At 44.0% G+C, this 16,374-nt stretch overlaps 2 protein-coding genes across 2 annotated transcripts in view; both read right to left on the reverse strand.

The window, feature by feature from the left end:
- arh (Low density lipoprotein receptor adapter protein 1) overlaps positions 1 to 1,458 on the reverse strand; it is a 65,197-nt gene extending 63,739 nt beyond the window's left edge. Inside the window, 1 exon segment of the mRNA NM_001146411.1 lies at positions 1,216 to 1,458. Coding sequence (NP_001139883.1) covers positions 1,216 to 1,300 — 85 coding nt within the window. The 5' untranslated portion in view covers positions 1,301 to 1,458.
- A 5,176-nt stretch (positions 1,459 to 6,634) lies between these two features.
- LOC106571013 (E3 ubiquitin-protein ligase RNF19A) overlaps positions 6,635 to 16,374 on the reverse strand; it is a 67,510-nt gene continuing 57,770 nt past the window's right edge. The window contains exons 9-10 of the mRNA XM_014143633.3: positions 11,405 to 11,681; positions 6,635 to 10,271 (exon numbers count right to left, since the gene is read on the reverse strand). Coding sequence (XP_013999108.1) covers positions 9,965 to 10,271; positions 11,405 to 11,681 — 584 coding nt within the window. The 3' untranslated portion in view covers positions 6,635 to 9,964. The remainder of the gene's footprint in view (positions 10,272 to 11,404; positions 11,682 to 16,374) is intronic.

A 16,374-nucleotide genomic window follows, 5' to 3' on the forward strand; every position in this document is an offset into this window, starting at 1 on the left:
AAGGCAGACTGGAACCATTTTGTTTGTAGCTACATCTTGTTTGGCCAGCATGGTATCAAGTCACTCCGGTTCACGCTGACCGTGGCGTGTACAGAATGTAGCCAATCACTTTTTCCAACTGATTTGTCGATTGATGCCCTGAATTTAGCAGGCTCTATGTTGTTGAGAAAAGTAGCAAAAATGTTTGTATTTCTCGATGGCTAATGTCATATCTTTCAAAAATGCCGCAGTAGAAAGGCCTATTAACACATACTGAGCAACTCACGTTATAGACAGAAGCATGCAACATGGCAGACCAATCCAAACTCATCTCCTGGCATATTCAGCCCGCTCATTATCTCAGCCAATCATGGCTAGTGGAAAGGTTCCTGTATTTTTCCATGGCGTCCAACCAACTTGGCTCGTAATTTAACAAAGGTATTCGTATTTACGGATGGAATGCAAGTTTGTTATAAAAGCACATGAAAGTTCACATGTTCCAGAAGGAATTTCTCTTAACTTTTTCCACATTTTGTTGTGTAACAGCCTGAATTTGAAATGATTTTGTGTCACTGGCCTGGTCATTGACTCATGGGTGTGAATACTTATGTAAATTAGATATTTCTGTATTACATTATCAAAAAATTAGCAAAAATGTCTAAAAACATGTTTTCACTTCGTCATTATAGGGTATTGTGTGTAAACGGGTGAGAATAACATATATTTAATCCATTTTGAATTTGAGTTGTAACACAACAAAATGTGAAAATAAGTCAAGGGGTATGAATACTTTCTTACGGTTGACATGCTGTAACAACTGATTCATCACACATGAGCCCACAATGGAGCTTTCACTATGGGAACGGTGGAATTAGGTAACCAAGTAATTGGAATGCCACTAGGACCTGAGAAATGTGGCATGTTCCCAGGTGCACTCGGGCAGAAATAAAAAAGCAATAGGTGTTGTATTGATAATGTATAATAACAACGTTACACTGTTGCAATTCAAGAATGTATAGTCACACTGCACCTTATTATTTTCCATCACACCTCATAATTGAACTGTTCTTTACTTCCTATACCAACAAGAAGAGAGGTGAGAATAGAACAGCAGCAGAATAGATAGAGCCTATTGTCAGCGCTTTCCTTTCCCTCGTCTCGTTTCATTGTGCTGTCGTGTTACCATTTCTGCGCAACGATATAACTCCATTCTTTAGACATGAATACTACACTTACTTTCGTGCTTGGAGGTGCCCCATGTGTGCCGCGGAACTCCGGGACTCTTGATAATCGCTCTACCGGCTGATTTCAGAGCATCCATGCTTTAGGTGTGTCTCTGACAGTAGCCTAACCTAACGTAGCAGGCGTAAACTAAACTGTGACAGCGGTAAGTGGATAGCCTACTTTAAACCTCCGCTTGCTTCGGCTCCGAAACATAAGCAGTAGACTGACTAGTAGCCAGTGTACTACAATAGTCGACTACGAGTGAGTGATGCGCGGAATGAACCGCAACTGGGGGATAGGATTTGTGCGGCGTTCACATCCTAGTCGGAACTAGGAAACCCTGATAACTCAGATTTACTGATTCGTTGAACGCGGCACGTGTATAACTACAAACATTTCGCATGTCAGAAATGTCCGTGTTTCCTAGTTCCGACCAACTCCCGTTGTGTGAAACAAGGGTCAAGTGAAAGCATGGGCAGCGCAGCCTCCATTTAACCCGTTGCTTTTCGGTAGACTACTGCTGAACAGCGGAACGGCGGAACACAGGGGGCGGTCACGAATTAAATGTGTGCCACACCTATTTCTGGAGGGATCTGACATTGGATGCGGGCGGGGTAAACCAATGCGCAAAATACACCGTGTACATCATCAAACTCAGGGATGGGTAACTGCACCGCGCGTTTTGAAAGGCCCTCGGATCAAATCAAATCAGTCAGGTCTCAAACTCCTGCTAGAATAGAATAGTATAATACACAAGATACAATTTCAAAATGTAGTTGTGCTTTTGAAGTTTCTCTTGTTAGGTCAGCAGTGGTGTAAAGTATGTAAGTAAAAATACTTTCAAGTACTACTTAAGTAGTTTTGGGGGGTATCTGTACTTTACTATTAAATTATGTCTGAGCGTTGGAGCGTGCCCTTGCCAAACCTAAATAATAATAAAACAAGAAAATAGTTTGTTTTGTTTATAAGGAATTTGAAATTATTTTTACTTTTACTTTTGATACTTAAGTATATTTTAGTAATTCCATTTACTTTTGATACTTAAGTTTATTTAAAACCAAATACTTTTAGACTTTTACTCAAGTAGTATTTTACTGGGAATCTTTTACTTTTACTTGAGTCATTTTCTATTAAGGTATCTTGACTTTTACTCAAGTATGAAAGTGGAGTACTTTTTCCCACTACTGAATGTCCCTCAGTTATAGTCTATCAATTAGCCCATGTTAGCTAATACTCAATGAGCCCATGTCAGCTAATACTCAATGAGCCCATGTCAGCTAATACTCAATGAGCCCATGTCAGCTAATACTCAATGAGCCCATGTTAGCTAATACTCAATGAGCCCATGTTAGCTAATACTCAATGAGCCCATGTCAGCTAATACTCAATGAGCCCATGTTAGCTAATACTCAATGAGCCCATGTCAGCTAATACTCAATGAGCCCATGTCAGCTAATACTCAATGAGCCCATGTCAGCTAATACTCAATGTGCCCATGTCAGCTAATACTCAATGAGCCCATGTTAGCTAATACTCAATGAGCCCATGTCAGCTAATACTCAATGAGCCCATGTCAGCTAATACTCAATGAGCCCATGTCAGCTAATACGCAATGAGCCCATGTTAGCTAATACTCAATGAGCCCATGTCAGCTAGTACTCAATGAGCTAATACTCAATGAGCCCATGTCAGCTAATACTCAATGAGCCCATGTTAGCTAATACTCAATGAGCCCATGTCAGCTAATACTCAATGAGCCCATGTTAGCTAATACCCAATGAGCTAATACTCAATGAGCCCATGTCAGCTAATACTCAATGAGCCAATGTTAGCTAATACTCAATGAGCCCATGTTAGCTAATACTCAATGAGCACATGTTAGCTAATACTCAATGAGCCCATGTCAGCTAATACTCAATGAGCCCATGTTAGCTAATACTCAATGAGCCCATGTCAGCTAATACTCAATGAGCTAATACTCAATGAGCCCATGTCAGCTAATACGCAATGAGCCCATGTTAGCTAATACTCAATGACCCCATGTCAGCTAATACTCAATGAGATAATACTCAATGAGCCCATGTCAGCTAATACTCAATAAGCCCATGTCAGCTAATACTCAATGAGCCCATGTTAGCTAATACTCAATGAGCCCATGTTAGCTAATACTCAATGAGCCCATGTTAGCTAATACTCAATGAGCCCATTTCAGCTAATACTCAATGAGGCCATGTTAGCTAATACTCAATGAGCCCATGTCAGCTAATACTCAATGAGCCCATGTCAGCTAATACTCAATGAGCTAATACTCAATGAGCCCATGTCAGCTAATACTCAATAAGCCCATGTCAGCTAATACTCAATGAGTCCATGTTAGCTAATACTCAATGAGCCCATGTTAGCTAATACTCAATGAGCCCATGTTAGCTAATACTCAATTAGCCCATGTTAGCTAATACTCCATGAGCCCATGTTAGCTAATACTCAATGAGCCCATGTCAGCTAATACTCAATGAGCCCATGTCAGCTAATACTCAATGAGCTAATACTCAATGAGCCCATGTTAGCTAATACCCAATGAGCCCATGTTAGCTAATACTCAATGAGCCCATGTTAGCTAATACTCAATGAGCCCATGTTAGCTAATACTCAATGAGCTAATACTCAATGAGCCCATGTTAGCTAATACTCAATGAGCCCATGTTAGCTAATACTCAATGAGCTAATACTCAATGAGCCCATGTTAGCTAATACCCAATGAGCCCATGTTAGCTAATACTCAATGAGCCCATGTTAGCTAATACTCAATGAGCCCATGTTAGCTAATACTCAATGAGCTAATACTCAATGAGCCCATGTTAGCTAATACTCAATGAGCCCATGTCAGCTAATACTCAATGAGCTAATACTCAATGAGCCCATGTCAGCTAATACTCAATAAGCCCATGTCAGCTAATACTCAATGAGTCCATGTTAGCTAATACTCAATGAGCCCATGTTAGCTAATACTCAATTAGCCCATGTTAGCTAATACTCCATGAGCCCATGTTAGCTAATACTCAATGAGCCCATGTCAGCTAATACTCAATGAGCCCATGTCAGCTAATACTCAATGAGCTAATACTCAATGAGCCCATGTTAGCTAATACCCAATGAGCCCATGTTAGCTAATACTCAATGAGCCCATGTTAGCTAATACTCAATGAGCCCATGTTAGCTAATACTCAATGAGCTAATACTCAATGAGCCCATGTTAGCTAATACTCAATGAGCCCATGTTAGCCAATACTCAATGAGCCCATGTTAGCTAATACCCAATGAGCTAATACTCAATGAGCCCATGTCAGCTAATACTCAATGAGCCCATGTTAGCTAATACTCAATGAGCCCATGTCAGCTAATACTCAATGAGCCCATGTTAGCTAATACTCAATTAGCCCCATGTTAGCTAATACTCAATGAGCCCATGTTAGCTAATACTCAATTAGCCCATGTTAGCTAATACTCCATGAGCCCATGTCAGCTAATACTCAATGAGCCCATGTCAGCTAATACTCAATGAGCCCACGTCAGCTAATACTCAATGAGCCCATGTTAGCTAATACTCAATGAGCCCATGTCAGCTAATACTCAATGAACCATGTTAGCTAATACTCAATGAGCTAATACTCAATGAGCCCATGTTAGCTAATACTCAATGAGCTAATACTCAATGAGCCCATGTTAGCTAATACTCAATTAGCCCATGTTAGCTAATACTCAATGAGCCCATGTTAGCTAATACTCAATGAGCCCATGTTAGCGCTTCTGCGCCCCTCATGAGGAGTTCAGATGTTGTGTGGCCCCACCCCCATTAGCTTTACCCAATACCTGATCTAGCTAGTTTGTTTTTAAAATACTTTAAATTATGGCCATGTTGATGGACATAGCTTATATATGGAATTCAATTTCTAAATGGACAACGACAAACTATTGTGGATGAATAAAAGCAAGGCTGTACAGCTAGGCTAGCGGGTAGATTTGATGAGCGTTCAATTCGCTTGAACGTTTGCTACGTTGCGGAACGGTTTCTACTGAACGACACGTTTCCCCAAACTATCTTGTATGTTATTGAACAGACTTTGAGGTACGTTTGCTCCTTTGGTGGGGTGTGCCGGGGAGTGGCTTGAAGCAATGAGTGACGTTTTTAAAAGGGCAGCGGTACATTTAGAATGGAACAAGAGTAGGTCGCCAAAACTAAAACTTTAAATCTGATAAAATATTGTGAAATTATATAAAAACTTGTGCATAGCCGGACTATGTAGCTTGGATTACTTAAAACATTAAGAAAATATAAGCTAGAGGGCCTAAAATCTTCTTAAAATCAAAGTCACAAACAGCAAAACAAACATTTGAAACAATCATCCCTTGACCAGAAATAATGTCAATCAAGTGACCAACTCGCAACAACATAACAGTTTGCATGCAAAGGTCTGAGTAGAGGAACGTGCCCTGTAACCGTTTCCCTTAAAATGTTTCCTCTTTCACTCGTCTGTATTACCCATACAAGCACTGCCACCTCTTGAAATTATTACTAGGCTACATAACCTACTGAACCCAAACATAATTATTTATTTAATCTAGTAGGCATATTGACTAAACAATTAACCCAATCTATCAAAGTACACATCAACTATATAATAGGATACTAATAGCATGGTCTCTATGATAAAAACTATACCATGTATCAAATTATATTTAATGAAAAGTAAGACTTAAAACTTGTGAAAACAGTCCGTTTAGAATAATGTATTAAATAATTGTTTGATCCAAATCAAGTTCTGTCCTTGGATGTAGATAATACAAATTTGCCAAACTCTACCGCTACTCTGAAGTGGCTGGATCAGTATCAGTGCTCCAGCGCCCTCTGTTGAATATGAGCAGTCATTACACGAGTTCCCTGTACCCCCTCGACCTGACTCCCTGTTCCTGTCCCTACTTCACTTTGTTCAGACCAGTGGAAATAATGTAGGTCACAACGTAATAGAATAACGATATTATAGTCTTTAGGTAAACAAATAGGTTTTAATACATATGTTATTGAAGTCAAATGTTTCATGCTAAATTTATAGTATAGGGCAGGGATACTCAACTCCACCTTACCACAAGTCAGGAGCCTGCTGGTTTTCTGTTCTACCTGATAATTAATTGCACCCACTTGGTGACCCAGGTCTAAATCAGTCCCTGATTAGAGGGGAACAATGATGAAATGTAGTGGAACTGGCTTGGAGGTCCAGACTGGAGTTGGAAGGGTATAAAGTTATGTCCCAAATGGCACCCTATTCTCTATAGTGCACTACGTTAGACCAGGACCCATTGGGCAACTTGGGACACAGTCTAGGACTAGCCTGAATGAGATTAGGTGACTGATAAAATACAAATAGTCACGACATTCAGTTTTGTCCTTCATGGTGAAACCTTTATTAATGTTTTTTTCCTCTTCAAATTCACGGCTGTCTTAAGGCCCATATGACACATTATACCACGGCTGTGTTAAGGCCCATATAACACATTATACCATGGCTGTGTTAAGGCCCATATAACATATTATACTACGGCTGTGTTAAGGCCCTTATAACACATTATACCACGGCTGTGTTAAGGCCCTTATAACATATTATACCACGGCTGTGTTTTAAGGCCCTTATAACACATTATACCACGGCTGTGTTAAGGCCCTTATAACACATTATACCACGGCTGTGTTAAGGCCCATATAACACATTATACCATGGATGTCCAGTCCCATGGCTGTCTCTCTCTACTGGGGTCATCTTCACATGGGATTTCACACTCAGGAATCTTTCTGTTCTTTTTTCAGGTAATATTTTCTAATAATCTAGAAAGGTTTTGTAGAACTGAGCTGCTCTATGATCAAATGAGAGGGTCTGGGTGGTGTTTCCTGTTTTTCCTGTTTGGGTCTGGGTGGTGTTTCCTGTTTGGGTCTGGGTGGTGTTTCCTTTTTGGGTCTAGGTGGTGTTTCCTGTGTTTCCTGTTTGGGTCTGGGTGGTGTTTCCTGTGTTTCCTGTTTGGGTCTAGGTGGTGTTTCCTGTGTTTCCTGTTTGGGTCTGGGTGGTGTTTCCTGTGTTTCCTGTTTGGGTCTGGGTGGTGATTCCTGTGTTTCCTGTTTGGGTCTAGGTGGTGATTCCTGTGTTTCCTGTTTGGGTCTGGGTGGTGATTCCTGTGTTTCCTGTTTGGGTCTGGGTGGTGTTTCCTGTATTTCCTGTTTGGGTCTGGGTGGTGAGTCCTGTGTTTCCTGTTTGGGTCTGGGTGGTGAGTCCTGTGTTTCCTGTTTGGGTCTGGGTGGTGTTTCCTGTGTTTCCTGTTTGGGCCTGGGTGGTGATTCCTGTGTTTCCTGTTTGGGTCTGGGTGGTGTTTCCTGTATTTCCTGTTTGGGTCTGGGTGGTGAGTCCTGTGTTTCCTGTTTGGGTCTGGGTGGTGAGTCCTGTGTTTCCTGTTTGGGTCTGGGTGGTGTTTCCTGTGTTTCCTGTTTGGGCCTGGGTGGTGATTCCTGTGTTTCCTGTTTGGGTCTAGGTGGTGATTCCTGTGTTTCCTGTTTGGGTCTAGGTGGTGATTCCTGTGTTTCCTGTTTGGGTGGTGAGTCCTGTGTTTCCTGTTTGGGTCTGGGTGGTGTTTCCTGTGTTTCCTGTTTGGGCCTGGGTGGTGATTCCTGTTTGTCGACAGCAATAGTACTGCAGTTCAATAGTGACTGTGTGTGTGTTTAACGCCTGGATACACAGTGAGTGTGGAGCAGAATCATGCAGCTTTATTATAGATATTCTAAGCCAGGGAAGGTCAAGATTTTGTCCCAAATGGCACCCTGTTCCATGTAATGTGAATAGGGTGCCATTTTGAAAGCAGACCAACCCTAGCTCTGTCTGTCTGTCTGTCTGTCTGTCTGTCTGTCTGTCTGTCTGTCTGTCTGTCTGTCTGTCTGTCTGTCTGTCTGTCTGTCTGTCTGTCTGTCTGTCTGTCTGTCTGTCTGTCTGTCTGTCTGACACAAACACGGTTTACCAGATCTAAAATCAGATGCTGGTTTGAAAGACAGAAGCCAGCAGACAGCCATCTCAAGCTCCAGAGTATCAGAGTCCCTGGCCCTGTTCTAAGCTCTAGCTAGAGAGAGGCTGTGCTGCTACTGCTGTTAGTGAAATACTGCAGTATGCATCTCTGTTAAGAGAATGTGCTTCCCAAATGGCACCCTATTCCTTACATGGGCCCTATTCCCAATGGGTACTGGTCAAAAGCAGTGCACTGTAGGGAATAGGGTGCCATTAGGGATGGAGACAGAGTATGTAAGACATGTCTACCTCTAAACGTCACAGGACAACCAGGCCCCTGGAAATTGTTCATATTCACAGCACTGAGAGAATGTATGCCCACCAATAAATTATCCACCTCAGCTCCTCCACTAGATGTGGAATCAGGACACATCAGCTTGGTCAATAACTTTAGGATCAAGGTGGTTTGGCTCTGACAGTTTCTGAGACCATCAATTGCAGCCAACAAGTCAGGCCAATTTCAGACCACAGTGTCCTCTGTTAAAACGGTTTGCATAAAGTCAAGTTAACGCTAACTGTAACTGGTAACTCTGTTAGGAAAATCCCCTACATTAGGCTATATCTGAAATGGCACCCCTATTCCCTATATAGTGCACTACTTTTGACCAGGGCCCATAGGGATCTATCCTTCAATTGGGAATAAGGTGCCATTACAGTTAAAAAAGAATAATCACCTCTCAGTGTGGGAGGTAAAGGGGGGATACCTAGTCAGTTGTCCAACTGAATGTATTCAAATGGGTGGCAGGTAGCCTAGTGGTTAGAGTGTTGGACTAGTAACCGAAAGGTTGCAAGATCAAATCCCAGAGCTGACAAGGTAAAAATCTGTCGTTCTGCCTCTGAACAAGGCAGTTAACCCACTCTTCCTAGGTTGTCATTGTAAATAAGAATTTGTTCTTAACTGACTTGCCTAGTTAAATAAAATGTGTCTTCAACATTTAACCCAACCCCTCTGAATCAGAGAGGTGTGGGGGGGGCTGCCTTAATCAACATCCACGTCTTCGGCGCCCGGGGAACAGTGGGTTAACTGCCTTGTTCAGGGGCAGAACGACAGATTTTTACCTCGCCAGCTCGGGGATTCAATCAGTGTCAGGACATGAGGAGTTGCAGCATCACGTTACATATGGCTAACCCCTTTACAGAACTAACCTTTAAACAAATCCTGTTACATGTTTTATTAGACATATTCATCAAGCGCCTCTCACACGGTAGCAGCACTGATCTAGGGTCAGGGTCTCATCTATGAGACACACGGCCACATGTCACTATAAATACGTGGGTAAGGGCTTTGGTAATAATCATTTCAAATAGACCAGTGTCAGAGCAGGGAAAGCAGCATCTTCTGAAAGGACAACAGTAAATTAAACTGGAGGTTAACAGCCACCTAAACTAGTCAATCAACAGTTCAGTCATTTATCTGGTTTGTGTCTATGTTTTCTGTCCATCCTTGCGTGGCTCTCTCTCTCTCTCTCCCTCCCTCACGCAGAGACTTTCTCTTTCACACACACACACACACACACTTTCTCTTTCATTCTCTATTTCAATTTCTCCCTCTTCTCTCGCCCCATGTTCCTCTCTCTTCCTCAGAGGGTGGAGCTGGCGGGAGGAGCCTGTAGTGGAAGCAGGGTGTGGTCTACAGAGTAGGTGGAGCACAGATATTGTCCGACTCAAACAGGCAGGTGGTCCCTGCTTCCTCTGTCTCTTCCTCTTCCTTCCTCTTCTCCTCCCTCTTCTTCTCCCTCTCCTTCATGTTCAGAGGCACACAGGTATTCCTGGGAGTGGGCGGAGTCCAGGTGTTCCCTGGAGTGGGAGTGGCCAAGGTGATCTTGCGAGTGTGCATGGTCTATTGAGTGGATACGGTCCAGGGACTCGGCTGATAGGCTACGGATGGACAGGACACTACTCAGGCTGGACTGGCGGGCACCTCGAGGTTGGGCCTCGATCTCCACACGCACCTCAATGTTTGTTCCTTCCCTAAAACAGTGACATGAATAACATTAAGAATGGGTCTGATACATTTCAGAAATGTATATATAAAATGGGGCAGATTACATCAAAGGAATAACTCAGAGTCAGAGAAGGATATTGAAATGATATCTACAGTGCATTCAGAAAGTATTCAGACCCCTTGACTTTTTCCACATTTTGTTACGTTACAGCCTTATTCTAAAATGGATAAAATTGTTTCCCTGCCCTCATTCTACACCGAATACTCCATAACGATGTAGCAAAAACAGGTTTTTAGAAATGTTCGCATATTTATTAAAAATAAAAAAACTTAAATATCACATTTACATAAGTATTCAGACCCTTTACTCAGTACTTTGTTGAAGCACCTTTGGCAGCGACTACAGACTCAAGTCTTCTTGGGTTTGACGCTACAAGCTTGGCAGACCTGTATTTGGGGAGTTTCTCCCATTCTTCTCTGCAGAACCTCTCAAGCTCTGTGAGGTTGGATGGGGAGCGTCGCTGCACAGCTATTTTCAGGTCTCTCTAGAGATGTTCGATCGGGTTCAAGTCCGGGCTCTGGCTGGGCCACTCAAGGACATTCAGAGACTTGTCCTGAAGCCATTCCTGTGTTGTGTTGGCTATGTGGTTAGGGTCGTTGTCCTGTTGGAAGGTGAACCTTCGCCCCAGTCTGAGGTCCTGAGCACTCTGTGGCAGGTTTTCATCAAGAGTCTCTCTGTACTTCGCTCCGTTCATCTTTCCCTCGATCCTGCCTAGTCTCCCAGTCCCTGCAGGTGAAAAACATCCCCACAGCATGATGCTGCCACCACCATGCTTCACTGTAGGGATGGTGCCAGGTTTCCTCCAGACGTGACGCTTGGCATTCAGGCCAGTGTGTGGGGGTTTCGATGCCAGCTGCCCAGAATAGGGCAACCTGTCATCAGCACCTCGGAGACGACGTCTACCCCCAAACTATTCAATAAACTTCCATATTGTATTCCGTCTCTGTAATCGATTGAATTTGTATTGAACTGACCGGTTTCTCTTAACTGAGGGGATACATTAATTTGTATCGAACTGACCTGTATTGAAACATTTAAAAAAAAGAAAATAGGCTCATTAAATAAATAATCGAAAAATATATGACAAGATTCACTCACCGCAAGGAGAATGCGTTTGAGTCATGCAGCATCCCAGCACCCCCAACCCCAGCTCCTTCACAGTCTGATTGGCTGTCCTGTTGCTCATCCAATCCCACGCAGGTGTCTGGTTTCGAGGTCGTGGCGGCACTGCAGGTGTTGGGGAGTACACAGACTTCCTGTACGCTGATCCTAACATCCTGCAGGACTTCCTGGACACTGGTGTTGCTGAGAGTGGGGTTGGTCTGGCCGCCCAGTTCCGGCCAGTGGTCGCTGACTACATGAGAGAATAGAAGATCTTCAAGAGAAGTTCAGAAACCGCATCAGATTAGGAAACCAAGAAACCGACAGCATCAGAATAGCAAACAGTTAGCATCAGATTAGGAAACCAGCAAACACTCAGCATCAGATTAGGAAACCAGGAAACACTCAGCATCAGATTAGGAAACCAGCAAACACTCAGCATCAGATTAGGAAACCAGCAAACACTCAGCATCAGATTAGGAAACCAGGAAACAGTCAGCATCAGATTAGGAAACCAGGAAACAGTCAGCATCAGATTAGGAAACCAGCAAACACTCAGCATCAGATTAGGAAACCAGGAAACAGTCAGCATCAGATTAGGAAACCAGGAAACACTCAGCATCAGATTAGGAAACCAGCAAACACTCAGCATCAGATTAGGAAACCAGGAAACAGTCAGCATCAGATTAGGAAACCAGGAAACAGTCAGCATCAGATTAGGAAACCGGCAAACACTCAGCATCAGATTAGGAAACCAGGAAACAGTTAGTATCAGAATAGGAAACCGTCATACAACAGTATTACAGTACCTCAATATTCTCATTCACCATCCATAAATCAATCTGTAGGTTTTATTAATTTGAGATTATTTAGAACAAGACACTGATATAGCATTAGATTAGGGTCATGTAGGGATTCATAGGTCAGAGGTCCCGAAACGAAAAGGAGTACGCACCAAGAAGGTGCAGAGACAACCCCTAAGGAAAATCTTCTTAACTATGGGAGGGACAGATTAATACGTGGCTCAAATTTCAGCATAATGAGACAGCTATCCACCTCGCCATTATAAATACATCTAAAATGGTCTCCATGATCCGGCAGGGTGAAGTGGGAAACAGAAAGGCCCACCCTCTTCCAGGGGTGGTAACCCAGTGAGCGAAGAGAAGAGAAAGGCCCACCCTCTTCCATGGGTGGTAACCCAGTGAGCGAAGAGAAGAGAAAGGCCCACCCTCTTCCAGGGGTGGTAACCCAGTGAGCGAAGAGAAGAGAAAGGCCCACCCTCTTCCATGGGTGGTAACCCAGTGAGCGAAGAGAAGAGAAAGGCCCACCCTCTTCCATGGGTGGTAACCAAGTGAGCGAAGAGAAGAGAAAGGCCCACCCTCTTCCACGGGTGGTAACCCAGTGAGCGAAGAGAAGAGAAAGGCCCACCCTCTTCCATGGGTGGTAACCCAGTGAGCGAAGAGAAGAGAAAGGCCCACCCTCTTCCATGGGTGGTAACCAAGTGAGCGAAGAGAAGAGAAAGGCCCACCCTCTTCCACGGGTGGTAACCCAGTGAGCGAAGAGAAGAGAAAGGCCCACCCTCTTCCACGGGTGGTAACCCAGTGAGCGAAGAGAAGAGAAAGTCCCACCCACTTCCAAGGGTGGTAACCCAGTGAGGGAAGAGAAGAGAAAGTCCCACCCTCTTCTAAGGGTGGTAAGCCAGTGAGCGAAGAGAAGAGAAAGTCCCACCCTCTTCCAAGGGTGGTAACCCAGTGAGCGAAGAGCAAGATACCCTTGCCCGATCTCTCCTACAATCCAAGTGGAAGCTAATCACACACACTGGATAAGGACGGGGACGTACTTCAAGGGAAGGCGACAGGTGAAAAAGCCATAGGTTTCAAGGTGCGACTATTGAAAAAGTCGACCCTGGCCAAAGATGGGTTCAGGTACATTAACCTGGAAAAACAAACCCCTGGGCAGACTGTTGCCGCGAACAGTGGCTGGTAGATCACAGTCCACTCATACCAGTCTCTTTTCTGTTGTAATTTAAAAATATATATATTTTTAGTCTTGCTCACCGGCTATGCACCAAGGGCTAAAGCATCTGGGGGAGGATGAAGAAGTATTATGTTCCGTGTGACGATAGCTGCAAGAACTGGTCATAAGCAGGGTTGTAAAACTGCCAAACTGGAAAATTATTGGTCATGGAGGGGCTCGAAGATGAGGAGGGAAAGCATACGGAACCACCCACTTTGCCTGGGTGAGTCAGCTCTTTCAACCCCAAACGGCCTGGTCACCGTGTTAGCGGATGGGGTCTCTCCCTATCAGATTGTCACGTCTACCAGAATGCAGTAAGTCAGGATTGATATATGCGGGAAGCGGGCTCTCGGGAACAGAGCAGCCAGTGCCATGATGTAAAATAGGAAGAAGGAAGCAACTGCAGTTCAATATTCCTAATCATGCTCAGTAGGACAGCCACATCACTGGTATGTCTTGGCCCTGATCAATGGAGGACAGAATTCAAGAGCAAAGATAGTTTGTCAGCCGCTCGCTCCCGTGACATAGGGAGGTAGAGCAGGCAGTGGCCCGGATGTGTGAACCAATCACAGTAAAAAAGGGGACGAGGATAAGCCGAGGCTTTGTGGACTCTGGAGTACCAGATACCCGTCTGAGGCTCTGACACCCCCCCCCCCTCCGACTGATGTCTAGCTCAATGGAGTGTTCTCCGTAACCTAACCAAGTCATTTTTGCCAAATGGAGGAACAAAAACACCCCTCAGAATCCTAAAAAGGGCTGAGGGGGTTTCCCAGTGAACCCTGGAATCCTGTCCTCCCGTAGGGCGAAGTGGTTTAAGGTTCCCCCTTGCCTTTTTACAGAGTAGCAGCACCCTCTGCCTGGAGAACCGGATCGGTGTATACCGTTTTCACATTACAGCCATTTTCTAAAATGGATTAAATAAAAAAAGGATCCTCATCAATCTACACACAATACTCCATAATGACATCACAATACCCCATAATGACATCACAATACCCCATAATGACATCACAATACTCCTTAATGACAAAGAGAAAACAGGTTGTTAGAAATGTCTGCACATTTATTAAAAATAAAAAAACAGAAATACCTTATTTACATATAAATATTCAGCCCCTTTGCTATGAGACTCGAAATTGAGCTCAGGTGCATCCTGTTTCCATTGATCATCCTTGAGATGTTTCTACAACTTGAATGCAGTCCACCTGTGGTAAATTCAATTGATCGGGCATGATTTGGAAAGGCACACACCTGTCTATATAAGGTCCCACAGTTGACAGTGCATGTCGGAGCAAAAACCAAGCCATGAGGCCGAAGGAATTTTCCATAGACCTCCGAAACAGGACTGTGTTGAGCCACTCCTCAGTAAAAGGCACATGACAGCCCGCTTGGAGTTTGCCAAAAGGCACCTAAAAGAAACAAGATCCTCTGGTCCGTTGAAACCAAGATGTAACTATTTTTCCGAATGCCAAGTGTCACGTCTGGAGGAAACCTGTCACCATCCCTAAGCATGGTTGTGGCAGCATCTTACTGTGGGGATGTTTTTCAGCAGCTGGGACTGGGAGACTAGTCAGGATCGAGGGAAAGATGAACGGAGCAAAGTACAAAGAGATCCTTGATGAAAACCTGCTTCAGAGCGCTCAGGACCTCAGACTGGGGTGAAGGTTCACCTTCCAACTGGACAACGACCGTAAGCACACAGCCATGACAACGCAGGAGTGGCTTTGGGACAAGTCTCTGAATGTCCTCGAGTGGCCCAACCAGAGCCCGGACTTGAACCTGATCGAACATCTCTGAAGAGACCTGAAAATAGCTGCGCAGCAACTCTCCCCATCCAACCTGACAGAGCTTGAGAGGATCTACAGAGAAGAATGGGAGAAACTCCCCAAATACAGGTGTGCCACGCTTGTAACGTCATACCCAAGAAGACTCAATGCTGTAATCGCTGCCAAAAGTGCTTCAACAAAGTACTGAGTTAAGGGTCTGAATACTTATGTAAATATAACATTTCCGTTTTTTATTTTTTATAAATTACCAAAAATGTCTAAAAACCTGTTTTTACTTCATCATTATGGGGTATTGGGTGTAGAATGATGAGGGACAAAAACAATTTATTCAATTTAGAAAAAGGCTGGAAAAAGTCAAGGGGTTCGAATATTTTCCGAAGGCACTGTATAGGAAATCTCAGGAAATGTTTTTTTTTAAACACATATTTAACCCCGTATTGTTATTGGCAGTAAACTACCTCCATACTTCCATTCATTTCTATCAGTTACCGTTAGACGATTCCCGTGACACTTGTGGTTGTTGTAGAGCAAAGCGTAGAACACCTTCATATTCTTGAGAGTCTCACCTTTCTATAGAGTGGTCATATTAGTTAGTTCTGATGCTACAGACGTTTTCGTGAATGTCTCCTGGTCTGACAAACAGCTCTGTAGCTCGGCCACTTTCCACCACAGACGCGGAAGGGTGACCTAGTCGGATGCAGTGGATTGAGACGCCCATACAACAACAACAACAACAAAACGATATCTCTAACTGACAGATTTTGATGGTGATTTATTTTTATTATGTTACTTAGATTGACCCACAGGTGCATCAATAGACTAGGGGGTTAAGCTGGATAAGAGTAGCCAAAGTTCCCTTTCTCCTACCACCCTAGGTTCATGGTACGACCACGGCTTTGGATGGCACTACGGGAAGCAGGGAGGCTCAGGTTTGTAATCATACAGATCTCCTATCAAGCATCTGGGTCTACCCGGGTGGTGCAGTGGTCTAAGGCACTGCATTGCAGTGCTAGCTGTGCCACCAGAGATTCTGGGTTCGAGCCCAGGCTCTGTCGCAGCCGGCCACGACCGGGAGGCCCATGGGCGGCGCACAATTGGCCCAGCGTCGTCCGATTTAAGGAGGGTTTGGCCGGCAGGGATGTCCTTGTCTTATCGCACACTAGC

This window comes from Salmo salar, chromosome 15 (genome assembly GCF_965601325.2).
Source record: "Salmo salar chromosome 15, fSalSal1, whole genome shotgun sequence".
In the NCBI taxonomy this organism is placed as follows: domain Eukaryota; kingdom Metazoa; phylum Chordata; class Actinopteri; order Salmoniformes; family Salmonidae; genus Salmo; species Salmo salar.